The sequence below is a fragment of the Phycodurus eques genome, chromosome 14 (assembly GCF_024500275.1).
Source record: "Phycodurus eques isolate BA_2022a chromosome 14, UOR_Pequ_1.1, whole genome shotgun sequence".
NCBI classification, from domain to species: domain Eukaryota; kingdom Metazoa; phylum Chordata; class Actinopteri; order Syngnathiformes; family Syngnathidae; genus Phycodurus; species Phycodurus eques.
Window position 1 is genome coordinate 24,209,760 of NC_084538.1, and position 13,444 is coordinate 24,223,203.

Below are 13,444 nucleotides of genomic sequence, written 5' to 3' on the forward strand. Positions count from 1 at the left end.
AAAGACAACAACTGCCGAAACAGCATTGACAAGTGTGCTCCAAGATAATCGGAGTCAAGCAGAGAGACTTTGTAAAGGGAAATTCACTGATTGGTGATAAATCTTTTAACGAAACTAAAACAAAATGAAAAAAAATTAAAGACACACCAAGCTATTGGAAAGGCTGACCCTTGCATCTGCGCTGTTAATGAAAAGAAGATAGAGAAATTAAGGGTTAAACATCTTTTTTTTTTTGTTTGTTTTTTAGCTGTGCCTCAATTATTCTGTTTAATTTGGCACTGTATATGTAAATCTAAGCTTTTTTTTTTTTTTTAAGCAACTGAGTCCCCCTTCTAAAAAACTATTTGTGAACACAATTTCAGTAAATTCCATCTGACCTCCTTGGCATCCATGACAGTGCCTACTCCAACAGTCAGAGCCATGGTAGGAACCTTGGAGAAGTCGTTTCCAAAGAACCGAGCATTTGCCACAATGGTGTCCTTGGCTAGCGTCTTCACTCTGGTTCTAGAGACAAGACTGGATCCGGGCTCATTAAATGCTATGTGGCCATCAGGTCCAATACCTGCAAAATGTGAAGAACGAGGAGAAATACTGAGCTAGAGAGGGTTCATGTTTCAACAGAGACACCAAAAATAAAGAAATGAAAAACAATGTCTGACCTCCAACAAACAAGTGGATTCCTCCAGCCTCTGCAATCTTTTGCTCGTAGGCCTGACACTCTGCTTCCAAGTCCTCTGCGTTTCCATCCAGGATATGAGCATTGGCGGGATCAATGTCAATGAACTTGAAAAAGTTGTTCCACATGTAGGAGTGGTAGCTCTCGGGGTGGGCACGAGGTAGACCTAAACAGCAAAAATAGCAAGAGGTACAGTGGAAAAAAAGTGCCAAACCTTTTTGGTTTTTACAGCAGCAAAGTGCTGGGCGATACGGCGATATACAGTGGGTACGGAAAGCATTCAGACCCCTTCAATTTTTCACTGTTATATTGCAGCCATTTGCTAAAATCGGTTAAGTGATTTTTTTCCCCTCAATGAACACACAGCACCCCATATTGACAGAAAAAAAACGGAATTGTTGAAATTTTAGCAATTTATGAAAAAAAAGAAAAACATATCACACAGTATTAAGACCCTTTGCTGTGACACTCATATATATACATACATAATTATATATCCTTGAGATGGTTCTACACCTTTATTGGAGTCCAGCTGTGTTTGATTATACTGATTGGACAAGATGAGGAAAGCCACACACCTGTCTATATAAGGTCTTACAGCTCACAGTGCATGTCAGAGTAAATGAGAATCATGTGGTTAAAGGAACTGCCTGAAGAGCTCAGAGACAGCATTGTGGCAAGGCACAGATCTTCTGAAATCAGAAATTTTCAGAATCTTCAGAAATTTCTGTTGCACTTAAGGTTCCTAAGAGCACAGTGGTGTTCATAATCCTTAAATGGAAGACGTTTGGGACGGCCAGAACCCTTCGTAGAGCTGGCTGTCCAGCCAAACTGAGCAATCAGGGGAGAAGAGCCTTTGTGAGAGAGGTAAAGAAGAACCCAAAGATCACTGTGGCTGAGCTCCAGAGATGCAGTTGGGAGATGGGAGAAAGTTATGGAAAGTCAACCATCACTGCAGCCCTCCACCAGGCGAGGCTTTAAGGCAGATTGGCCCGACGGAAGCCTCTCCCCTCAGTGCGAGACATGAAAGCCTGCATGGAGTTTGCCAAAAAAACACCTGAAGGACTCCAAGATGGTGAGAAATAAGATTCTCTGGTCTGATGAGACCAAGATAGAACATTTTGGCCTTAATTCTAAGCGGTATGTGAGGAGAAAACCAGGCACTGTTCATCACCTGTCCAATACAGTCCCAACAGTGAAGCATGGTGGTGGCAGCATCATGCTGTGGGGGTGTTTTTCAGCTGCACGGACAGGACAATTGGTTGCAATCGATGGAAAGATGAATGCGGCCAAGTACAGGGATATCCTGGAAACCTTCTCCAGAGGGCTCAGAACCTCGGACTGCGCCGAAGGTTCACCTTCCAACAAGACAATGACCCTAAGCACACAGCTAAAATAACGAAGGAGTGGTTTCAGAACAACTTGGTGACTGTTCTTGAATGGTCCAGCCAGAGCCCTGGCCCAATTGAGCATCTCTGGAGAGACCTGAAAATGGATGTCCATCCAACCTGACAGAACTGGAGAGGATCTGCAAGGAGGAATGGCAGAGGATCCCCAAATCCAGGTGTGAAAAACTTGCTGCATCATTCCCAAAAACACTCATGGCTGTATTAGCTCAAAAGGGTGCTGCTACTAAATACTGAGCAAAGGGTCTGAATACGTATGACTGTGTGATATTTCAGTTTTTCTTTTTTCATAAATCAGCAAAAATTTCCACAATTCTGTTTTTTTCTGTCAATATGGGGTGGTGGGTGTGTGCACATTAATGAGGAAAGAAATGATTCTAGCAAATGGCTGCAATATAACAGAAAAATGTTAGGGGGTCTGAATACTTTCTGTACCCACTGTCCACTGACATCTGTACATTTGTGCAAAAATATGTAGGCTATTGTCCTTTTCCTGTTTAAATTAAATAATTTTATTTTGCAGCACTACTGGATGCATTTCTCATTTGTGACAGGTCTGTTTCATGTAATTTGCAAATAAAGTGAGGAAAAAGTAAGCTCTCATCTTAAGTTGTATAATTTATCATAGAATAGAGTAACTGAAAACATTTTATTGTGTTATATCATTATTGTCATAAAATGACCATATTGTTAAGGTGGCAATTGATACGATTGTTCCAATTCAGATTCCATCTGAGATACTGCTTATCTATTAAATTCTTAATTGATTCTCAAATATGTCATCTGGGGAAGAAAAAACAAACATCCATGGGATAAATGAAAAATGTAATTAAATGAATAAAAAATGCCTGCTGAATATTATATCCAGGCTTCAATCATAAAAACTGAATAAAATCGAATCTTCTTCTTTTCCTTTCGGCTTGTCCCGTCAGGGGTCGCCACAGGGCGGCATCCTTTTCCATGTAAGCCTATCTCCTGCATCCTCCTCTCGAACACCAACTGCCCTCACGACATCCATCAACCTTCTCTTTGGTCTTCCTCTCGCTCTCTTGCCTGGCACCTCCATCCTCATAATCATTCTACCAATATACTCACTATTTCTTTTCTGGACATGACCAAACCATTAGTCTGCTCTCTCTAACTTTGTCTCCAAAACATTGAACATTGGCTGTCCCTCTGATGAGCTCATTTCTAATTTTATCCAACCTGGTCACTCCATGTCAGGGATGAGATCCGGCCCCAAGTGGACGAGTTCAAGTTTCTTGGGGTCTTGTTCACGAGTGAGGGAAGAATGGAACGGGAGATTGACCGGCGGATCAGTGCACCATCTGCAGTGATGCAGACTTTGTATTGGTCCGTTGTGGTAAAGAAAGAGCTAAGCCGAATTTACCGGTCGATCTACGTTCCTCCCCTCACCTATGGTCACGAGCTGTGGGTCGTGACCTCAAGAACAAGATCCCGGATATAAGCGGCCGAAATGAGTTTCCTCCGCAGAGTGGCCGGGCTCTCCCTTAGAGATAGGGTGAGAAGCTTGGTCATCTGGGAGGAGCTCAGACTAGAGCCGCTGCTCCTCCACATTGAGAGGAGCCAGATGAGGTGGCTGGGGCATCTGATTCGGATGCCTCCCGGATGCCTCCCTGGTGAGGTGTTCCGGCCACGTCCCACCGGGAGGAGACCCCGGGGACAACCCAGGACACGCAACCTCCATTGCCGCGCTGACAAGCGCAGAGGGCAGAAGCACAGACCCCGTGCCTCATAACTACACTTTTGTGTGTGTGTGGAGTAGCTTGCGGAGAAAAGATCCGCCCGGAAGGAACTGCAGCGCAAGTTTTCTCTGAGCCCGTGACGAAAACAGTCACCAAGGCGCTTCGGCCACCCTACTCCTCCTGTTCTCTGTTTTTCCTTTTTTTCCCTCCTTTTTCTTCATATACGCCTGTTCACCCCCCTCCTAGAGCCATCACCTTATCGTGGTGGAGGGGTTTGTGTGTCCCAATGATCCGAGGAGCTAAGTTGTCTGGGGCTTCACGCACCTGGTAGGGTCACCCATGGCAAACAAGTCATAGGTGAGGGACCAGACAAAGCACAGCTAAAAGACCCCTATGAAGAACAAAACAAATTGATTTTTGTTGGTGGTGATGGTTTCCCTTGCCCAGACGCGGGTCACCGGGACACCCCTCTAGAGCCAGGCCTGGAGGTGGGGCTCAAAGGTGAGTGCCTGGTGGCAGAACTTTGTTCATGTTCCGGGTGAGGCGGGGGACAGTGAGTCTGAGTGGACCATGTTCTGTGCCTCCATTGCTGAGGCGGCCGACCGGAGCTGTGGCCGTAAAGTCGTCGATGCCTGTCGTGGCGGCAACCCCCGAACCCGTTGGTGTGAGGGATGCAGTCAACCTGAAGGAGGAGTCCTAGCCGTCCTTTTTGGCTTGTGGGACTCCTGAGCCTGGCCACGCGGAATGCAGCATTGGTGGTCTCTGAAGAAAAAACCCAAGCATGGGTGGGGTTCGGTGAGGCCACGGAGAACGACTTCCGGATGGCTTAGAGGAAATTCTGGTCCACGATCCGGCGTCTCAGGAGGGGGAAGCAGTGCACAATCAACACTGTATATAGTCGGGATGGGGCGCTGCTGACCATGAGTCGGGACATTGCGAGTCGGTGGGGAGAATACTTCGAAGACCTCCTCAATTCCATCGACACGCCTTCCCGTGAGGAAGCAGAGTTTGGGGTGTCTGAGGCGGGCTCTCCTATCTCTGGGGTTGAGGTCACAGAGGTGGTTAAAAAGCTCCTCGGTGGCAATGCCCCTGGGGTGGATGAGATTCGGCCGGAGTTCCTAAAGCAGGGGTGCCTGAAGGGAATATAGAATACTTTATATTCTAATATGTAATTCTCACTAGTTTGGAAGAGAATGTGTATTGGAGTATAGGAGTATATTGCAGGAAGGCCCCCATCGGGGGGTATGTGGCCCCCATCAGGGGGTATTTGGAGACAGATGGCAAAGAAGAAAGGAACGGCGGGGAGCCACTATAAACATTGAATGCAGGAGACATCGACAGGCGACGTCTGGACCCAGATCAGATAGTCATCATTTGGCCAAACAACGATGACGTCAGATTACGGACCAATCAGACGACAGCGATTCCACACCGGCCTGTTTGAAACATTGAATAAGTCTGGGGTAGAGTCAGATAGTTTTGGTTCGACTACTGTATCTGCTAAGGATAAGATAGGGTAGTTACGAACCCAGAGCTCTGCAAAATGTATAGACTCCTCTGCCAGGAATAAATTGGTTGTTTTTTACACATTGTTGTGAACGAAGTTCTTTCACGAAAACGAGCACGCTTGGAACCATGGAAGTTAGGAGATTTTATAACACAGGTTCCTTCATGCCCAAACTTTTTGGCTCAGGGGCCACATTGGCGTAAAAAAATTGTCATGCGGGCCAGCATTAATTTTACATGCTACCGACGAGGGAAATGCTTTTTTGTATTTTTATTTTACTGTTTTACTATGCTGTCTGCTGCTAGGTAGATCTTATAACTGCCTGACCTGGATAAATGAAGGTTAAAATAAAAATGAATGAAATTCAAAATAAAGTATTTTTATGAAATTTGACTCAAACTCAAACTTTATTCATCAGAATCAACAAACAACATGTTTGCATTAATGGGAAAGGTGATACTGAGATCTCGACTGCAGTAAATGGGGCAGGTCTGGCTCAAAAGCGGTGGTTTTAATGCGCAAGATGTCACGCAGGTGGGAGTCACTTAGTCTTGTCCTCACGCGGTTCTTATTCATGTTCATGACTGAGAATGTCTTCTCACAAGTATGTCGAGCCAAACAAGCTCAACATTTTCTTAGCAAATGTACGAATCTCTTGGAACCTGTCTTTATCCAGCTGCTGGTAAAAGTTGACAAGAGGGAGTCGTCGGTACCGGCTGCGACACTCTGTGTCACACTGCAGCTCAATGAGCTCCAGCTGCAGGTGGACTGGAACGTCACCGAGATCCACGGAAACGGTTTGGCACATTTAACTTTTTGGTGAATAATACAATGGAGTTTTATAGCTTTACCTCCTTCTTCGCTTTCTTTGTTACACACTCGGGTTGATAATCCACTGTGCTCGCCAACCATGGCAGGTGCGCCATCCGTAATAATCCCCGTGATTTTATTCCACTTTAATTTTATGTCATGTACGGCGGAACAAACAGAAGCAAATAAATATTTCCCTCTTGTTTGGTCGCGAAGGCTCTGGAGGTCAAGTAGCTTTTCACGCACGTTCATTTCACTGTCCACTCCTCTAAAAAAAATCAGTAACTGAGCGCTGTCGGATGCATCCGTGCTTTCGTCACAGGCCCACGAAAAAAATTCAAACTCCACTCCTTTTGCGTCCAACTGTCTCTTAATATCAGAAGATATTAATATCACAGTGCTACGAGCCAGGAAAACATTGGCGAACTGTTACTTTTTCTCAGTACAAATGTTCTCCACCATTTTCATCACAGTCTTTAATAAATTCACCCTCAGTAAAAGGTTTGCAGTGCTTGGCAATCAGCGTTGCCACCTCATAGCTTGCCTTTGTTGTATTTTCATTCGACTCACTGGCTCTTGTGAAAAAGTGTCGCTGTGCCGTTAAACCGGCTTCCAGTTGCTTCCATTTTTCACTGCGTTCGTTCCCAGTTAACTTGTCGTAATTAGCATGTTCCGTATGGTCGTGCCTCTTTATATTGAACTCCTTGAACACAGCCACAGTCTCTTGGCAAATTAGGCAGACGCAGTTGTTTCGAAACTCAGTGAAAAAATATTCAGACTTCCATTTGTCCTGGAAACGTCGGCCCTCGCTATCAACTTTCCTTTTCTTACTTCCAGTTGCCATTTTAGAAATGGGCAAAAAACAGATCATGAGCAAAACGGCCCCGCGAGAGTTCAGCCACAAGCTTACTGCCATCCTGTGGTGAAATATAAAATTGCCCGTGTATTTTGCACTGCCGGGCCACATATTATTGGTTTTATGACAGAGGCTTCGGGCCAGTGGAAATATGAACACGGGCCGGATTTGGCCCGGGGGCCGGACTTTGGGCATGTCTGTCCTAAAGGCTCTGGATGTGGGAGGCCTGCCCTGGTTGACACGCCTCTGCAACATCGCGTGGACATATGGGACAGTGCCTCTGGATTGGCAGACTGGGGTGGTGGTCCCCCTTTTTAAGAAGGGGGACCAGTGTGTTCCAACTACAGGGGGATCACACTCCTCAGCCTCCCTGGTAAGGTCTATTCAGGGATGCTGGAGAGGAGGGTTTGTCGTGAAGTCGAATCTCAGATTCAGGAGGAGCAGTGTGGTTTTCGTCCTGGCCGTGGAACAGTGGACCAGCTCTACACCCTCGGCAGGGTCCTTGAGGGTGCATGGGAATTTGCCCAACCAGTCTACATGTGTTTTGTGGACTTGGAGAAGGCGTTTGACCGTGTCCCTCATGGAGTCCTGTGGGGGGTCCTTCGGGAGTATGGGGTACCGAACCCACTGATATGGGCTGTTCGGTCCCTGTTCGACCAGTGTCAGTCAGAGTTTGGTCCGCATTGCCGGCAGTAAATCGGACTCGTTTCTGGTGAGCGTTGGACTCCGCCAAGGCTGCCCTAAAGGGCAGCACCATTCTGTTCACACCATTCTGTTCATAACTTTGATGGACAGAATTTCTAGGCACAGCCGAGGCGTAGAAGGGGTCCAGTTTGGTGGGCTCAGTAATGTATCTTTGCTTTTTGCAGATGATGTGGTTCTGTTGGCTTCATCTGGCCATGATCTCCAACTCTCACTGGAGCGGTTTGCAGCACTGTTAAGCGGCTGGGATGAGAATCAGCACCTCTAAATCTGAGACCATGGTCCTCAGTCGGAAATGGGTGGAGTGCCATCTCCAGGTCGGGGATGAGATCCTTCCCCAAGTGGAGGAGTTAAAATATATTGGGGTCTTGTTCACAAGCGAGAGAAGAATGGAACGAGAGATCGACACGCCTCGGGATCCCCTCGGAAGAGCTGAAGTAGGTGGCTGTGGAGACGGAAGTCTGGGCTAAAGCTAATACCCCTGCGACCCGACCTCGGATAAGTCGAAGAAGATGGATGGATGGATGGATGGAATATAAGAATACATTTTATTAATATAGTCAGCTCCAAGGAATGTAAAGTTATCAATGTCCTTTCACCATCATTTCTGTCATAATGTGTTGCGTTTTGTGAGCACGTTGTTGACAGACAAACGTTGACGTTGTTTTTGTTTTAATTCGTCATTTTAAAAAACACCATTCGAGCAACATGTTTTTCCTCATGTTTTTGAGAGTGTAGGGTGAAAGCTGCAGCTGGCTACTGGTGTGGGCTACATGGGTGGCAACAATGGGGAAATGTAATGCCAGTATTTTGAGGGAACTAGCCCATCAGCAACATACTGGAGGGGGAAAAGAAAAAAAGAAAAAAAAAAGAACTGTGAACGAGTTTGTTTTTGGACCGGTGAACCCGGTGACCCGAGAGAGCAGCATTGCGTGGGTGGTGAACTCAAATTTCAAAACATGAACTATGAACTGAACTGTGATTCATTTTTGGAATGATGAACTACAACCCCATTCTCAATGAAGTTGGGACATTGTCCGTCCATCCATCCGTATTCTACCGCTTTTCAGGGTCGGGTCGCGGGGGCAGTAGCTTTAGCAGGGACGCCCAGACTTCCTTCTCCCCAGCCACTTCATCCAGCTCTTCCGGGTGGATCCCGAGGCGTTCCCAGGCCAGCCGAAGGACTTAGTCTCTCCAGTGTGTCCTGGGTCGTCCTCGGCGTCTCTTCCCGGTGGACGTGCCCGGAACACCTCACCAAGGAGGCGTCCGGGAGGCATCCGAACCAGATGCCCCACCCTCATGTGGCTCCTCTCGATGTGGAAGAGCAGCGACTCTACTCTGAGATCCTCCCGAAATAACCAAGCTTCTCACCCTATCTCTAAGGGAGAGACCGGACATCCTGCGGATGAAACTCATTTCGGCCACTTGTATCCGGGATCGTGTTCTTTCGGTCATGAACCACACCTCGTGACCATAGGTGAGGGTAGGAACGTAGATCGACCGGTAAATTGAGAGCTTCGCCTTTCGATTTAGCTCCTTCTTTACCAGCACCTCCAAATATGAGATCATGGTCCTCAGTCGGAAAAGGGTGGCATGCCCTCTCCAGGTCGGAGATGGGATGAGTTAATGTTCAAACTGATAAACTTTATTGTTTTAGCAAATAATCATTAACTTAGAATTTTATGGCTGTAACACGTTCCCAAAAAGCTGGGACAGGTGGCAAAAAAGACTGAGAAAGTTGAGGAATGCTCATCAAACACCTGTTTGGAACATCCCACAGGTGAACAGGCTCATTGGGAACAGGTGGGTGCCATGATTGGGCAGAAAATGAGCTTCCCTGAATTGCTCAGTCATTCACAAGCAAAGCTGAGACGAGGTTCACCTCCTCTCTCCTACGTGAGAAAATAGTCGAACAGTTTCAGGACAATGTTCCACAACGTACAATTGCAAGCAATTTAGGGATTTCATCATCTACCGTCCATAATATCATCAAAAGGTTCACAGAATCTGGAGAAATCACTGCATGTAAGCGGCAAGGCCAAAAACCAACATTGAATGCCCGTGACCTTCGATACCCTCACGCGGCACTACATTAAAAACCAACATCAATGTGTAAAGGATATCACCACCTGGGTTCAGGAACACTTCAGAAAACCAATGTCAGTCAATACAGTTCGGCGCTACAGCCGTAAGTGCAACTTGAAACTATACTATACAAAGCAAAAGCCATTTATCAACAACACCCGGAAACGCCACCGGCTTCTCTGGACCCGAGCTCATCAAAGATGGACTGATGCAAAGTGGAAGAGTGTTCTGTGGTCAAACTAGTCCACATTTCAAATTGTTTTTGGAAATTGTGGACGTCGTGTCCTCCGGGCCAAAGAGGAAAAGAACCACCCGGACTGTTATGGACGCAAAGTTCAAAATTCAGCATCTGTGATGGTATGGGGCTGTGTTAGTGCCAATCGCATGGGTAACTTACACATCTGTGAAGCACCATTAATGGTGAAAGGGACATACAGATTTTGGAGAAACATATGCTGCCATCCAAGTCTTTTTCATGGACTCCCCCACTTATTTCAGCAAGACAATGCCAAACCACATTCTGCACGTGTTACAACAGCGTGGCTTCGTAGTAAAAGAGTGCGCGTACTAGACTGGCCTGCTTCCAGTCCAGACCTGTCTCCCATTGAAAATGTGTGGCGCATTATGAAGCGTAAAATACGACAACGGAGAGCCCGGACTGTTGAACAGCTGAAGCTGTACATCAAGCAAGAATGGGAAAGAATTTCACCTACAAAACTTCAACAATGTCCTCAGTTCCCAAACGTTTATTGAATTTGTTAAACGAAAAGGTGATGGAACACAGTGGTAAACGGGACCCTGTCCCAGCTTTTTGGGAATGTGTTGCAGCCATAAAATTCAAAATTAATGATTATTTACTAAAAACAATAAAGTCTATCAGTTTGAACGTTAAATATCTTGTCTTTCTAGTGTATTCAATTGAATATAGGTCGAACATGATTTGCAAATCATTGTATTCTGTAACACAAAGTCGCAACTTCATTGGAATTGGGGTTGTAGTTAGCGTAGAAAATGAACTTTCCCAAAACTGACCCTGTATTATTTCACATAAATATATGTTGAAATTGATTACAAAAATAAAAAAATAAGTAAATCATTCATCATAACTTTCTTCCAAGCCCTAGTCTTCCAGTCCTAGTCTACTGTCTATAGAGAAAAATATTGAAATATGGTCCTCTCCCAAAGTATTGCAACTGCAAGGTCATTTCCTTTTTGTTGTGTACTGAAGACAGATGAATAAGAGACAAAATTTCAGAATTTCAGCTTTCATTTCATGGTATTTACATCTGGATGTGTTCAACAACTCAGGACAGAGCAACTTTTGTTGGAAGTCACCCACTTTTTTAGTGAGCAAAAGTATTGGAACTGATATTATGAAATTCACTTAAAAGTGAATAACATTGAATATTTGGTGGCATAACCCTTACTTGCAATGACTGCAACAAGCCTGCGAGCCATTGACTTCACCATACTGTTGCATTCTCCACTCTTTCAGTTCTAGTATGTTTCTGGGGGTTTCTCCTTCCAGTCACCTCTCTTCAGGAGGTAAAATGCAATGCTCGATTCGGTTAAGGTCCAGTGATGGACTTGGCCAGTCTAAGATCTTTTACTTTTTCCCCCTGATGAAGACCTTTGTTGTGTTGGCAGTGTGTTTTGGGTCATTGTCTTGTTGCATGATGAAGCGTCTCCCAATTAGTTTGGATGCATTTTTCTGTAAATTGCCAGACAAAATGGTTTTGTAGACTACAGAATTAATTCTGCTGCTGCCATCATGAGTTACATCATCAATAAAGACTAGTGAGCCCGTTCGAGAAGCAGCCATGTAAGCCAAAGCCATGGCATTACCTCCACCGTGCTTCACAGGTGAGCTTGTATGTTTTGGAACATAAGCAGATCCATTCTCTCTCCATACTTTGGGATTTCCATCACATTGGTAGAGGTTCATCAGTCCAGAAAACTTTGTTCCAAAACATGTGTGACTCAGCTCTGTACTTTGAAAATCCAATATGGCCTTCCAATTCTTTTTGCTGATGAGTGGTTTGCATCCTGTGGTATGGCCTTAATATTCTCTCGAAATCTTCTTCAAACAGCAGATTGTGATACCGTCACCCTGCCCTGTGGAGGTTGGCAAACCATTTTGTCTGTCAATTTAAAGAAAAATGCATCCAAACTAATTGGAAGAAGCTTCATCACGCAACAATACAATGAACCAAAACACACTGCCAACCCAACAAAGGACTTCATCAGGGGGAAAAGGTAGAAGGTCTTAGACTGGCCAAGTCCATCACCGGACTTTAACCCAATAGAACATGCATTTTACCTCCTGAAGAGGAGACTGAAGGGAGAAACCTTTCAGAAACTAACGAACTGAAAGAGGCTGCAGTAAAGGCCTGGAAAAGCATTTCAAATGAAGAATGCAACAGTCTGGTGAAGTCAATGGTTCACAGGCTTGATGCAGTGATTGCAAATAAGGGTTTTGCCATCAAATATGGAAAAAAAATATTCAATTCAATATTCACTTTAAGTTAATTTAATAATGTCCTTTCCAATACTTTTGCTCACTTGAAAAGTGGTTGGTTTCAAACAAAAGGTGCTCTGTCCTGAGTTGTCATATTCATCTTTTGATCTGAAACTCAAATTTCTGCAGTAAACAACAAAAACAAAGGAATTGACCTTGCCATGCCAATACTTTTGGAGCGGACTGTACATGATGGTAAGCAGCTATACAGGGACCAGGTACTGGAAATGAATTAGTACATCACTGGTGCAACGTCACTTGAGAAAACGGGCCTATAAATTTAAAAGTACATTCATTTTATAAATATTTGGAACATCAGATACATTTTATAAGTCCCACAATGGGGACATTTCAGCAGCACTGGTGAATACAGGAAATACAAAAAGAGCATGCAAGAGAAGACATCTGGGTGCAAATGCATCAGCCATTACAAGGGCGATGTAATAAAAACAAAATAACAAATATTGAAGCCATAATTTATTCACGGTTACAATAAGAGCGTAATGATTATGTTGTGAAATTTAGGAGTATGCAGAATTATTTTTTACCATAATTTTGTTATCATTATTATATATTTATTTTATTTGCCCTCTGTAATATTTTTGACATACTGTAATTTTAAAAATATGGAAATTCAGACAAATTGTTCTGGTAGGTACAGAGGGGCAAAAAAAGTATTTAGTCAGCCAGCAATTGTGCAAGTTCTCCCACTTAAAAAGATGCGAAAGGCCTGTAATTTTCATCATAGGTATACTTCACCTATGAGAGACAAAATGAGGAAGAAAAAAAAAAATCCAGAATCACATTATGATGATTTTGATTTTGATTTTCATCTCAATACTTAGTTATATACCCTTTGTTGGCAATGACAGAGGTCAAATGTTTTCTGTAAGTCTTCCCAAGGTTTTCACACACCGTTGCTGGTATTTTGGCCCATTCCTCCATGCAGATCTCTTCTGGAGCAGTGATGTTTTGGGGCCGTCGATGGGCAACACAGACTTTAAAGTCCCTCCAAAGATTTTCCATGGGGTTGAGATCTGGAGACTGGCTAGGCCATTCCAGGACCTTGAAATGCTTCTTACGAAGCCACTCCTTTGTTGACCGGGCAGTGTGTTTGGGATCATTGTCATGCTGAAAGACCCAACCACGTTTCATCTTCAATGCTCTTGCTGATGGAA

General features: G+C 44.6%; 1 protein-coding gene across 4 annotated transcripts in view; it reads right to left on the bottom strand.

Moving 5' to 3' along the window:
• Positions 1 to 13,444, bottom strand: part of LOC133412488 (glucosamine-6-phosphate isomerase 2) — a 49,793-nt gene that overhangs the window by 33,721 nt on the left and 2,628 nt on the right. For all 4 annotated transcript variants that reach the window (XR_009769773.1, XM_061695745.1, XM_061695743.1 and 1 more), the window contains exons 4-5: positions 660 to 842; positions 378 to 562 (exon numbers count right to left, since the gene is read on the bottom strand). Coding sequence is in view for 3 of the 4 variants with exons in the window: in XM_061695745.1 (XP_061551729.1) it covers positions 378 to 562; positions 660 to 842 (368 nt within the window). In the remaining variant the exon portion in view is untranslated. The remainder of the gene's footprint in view (positions 1 to 377; positions 563 to 659; positions 843 to 13,444) is intronic.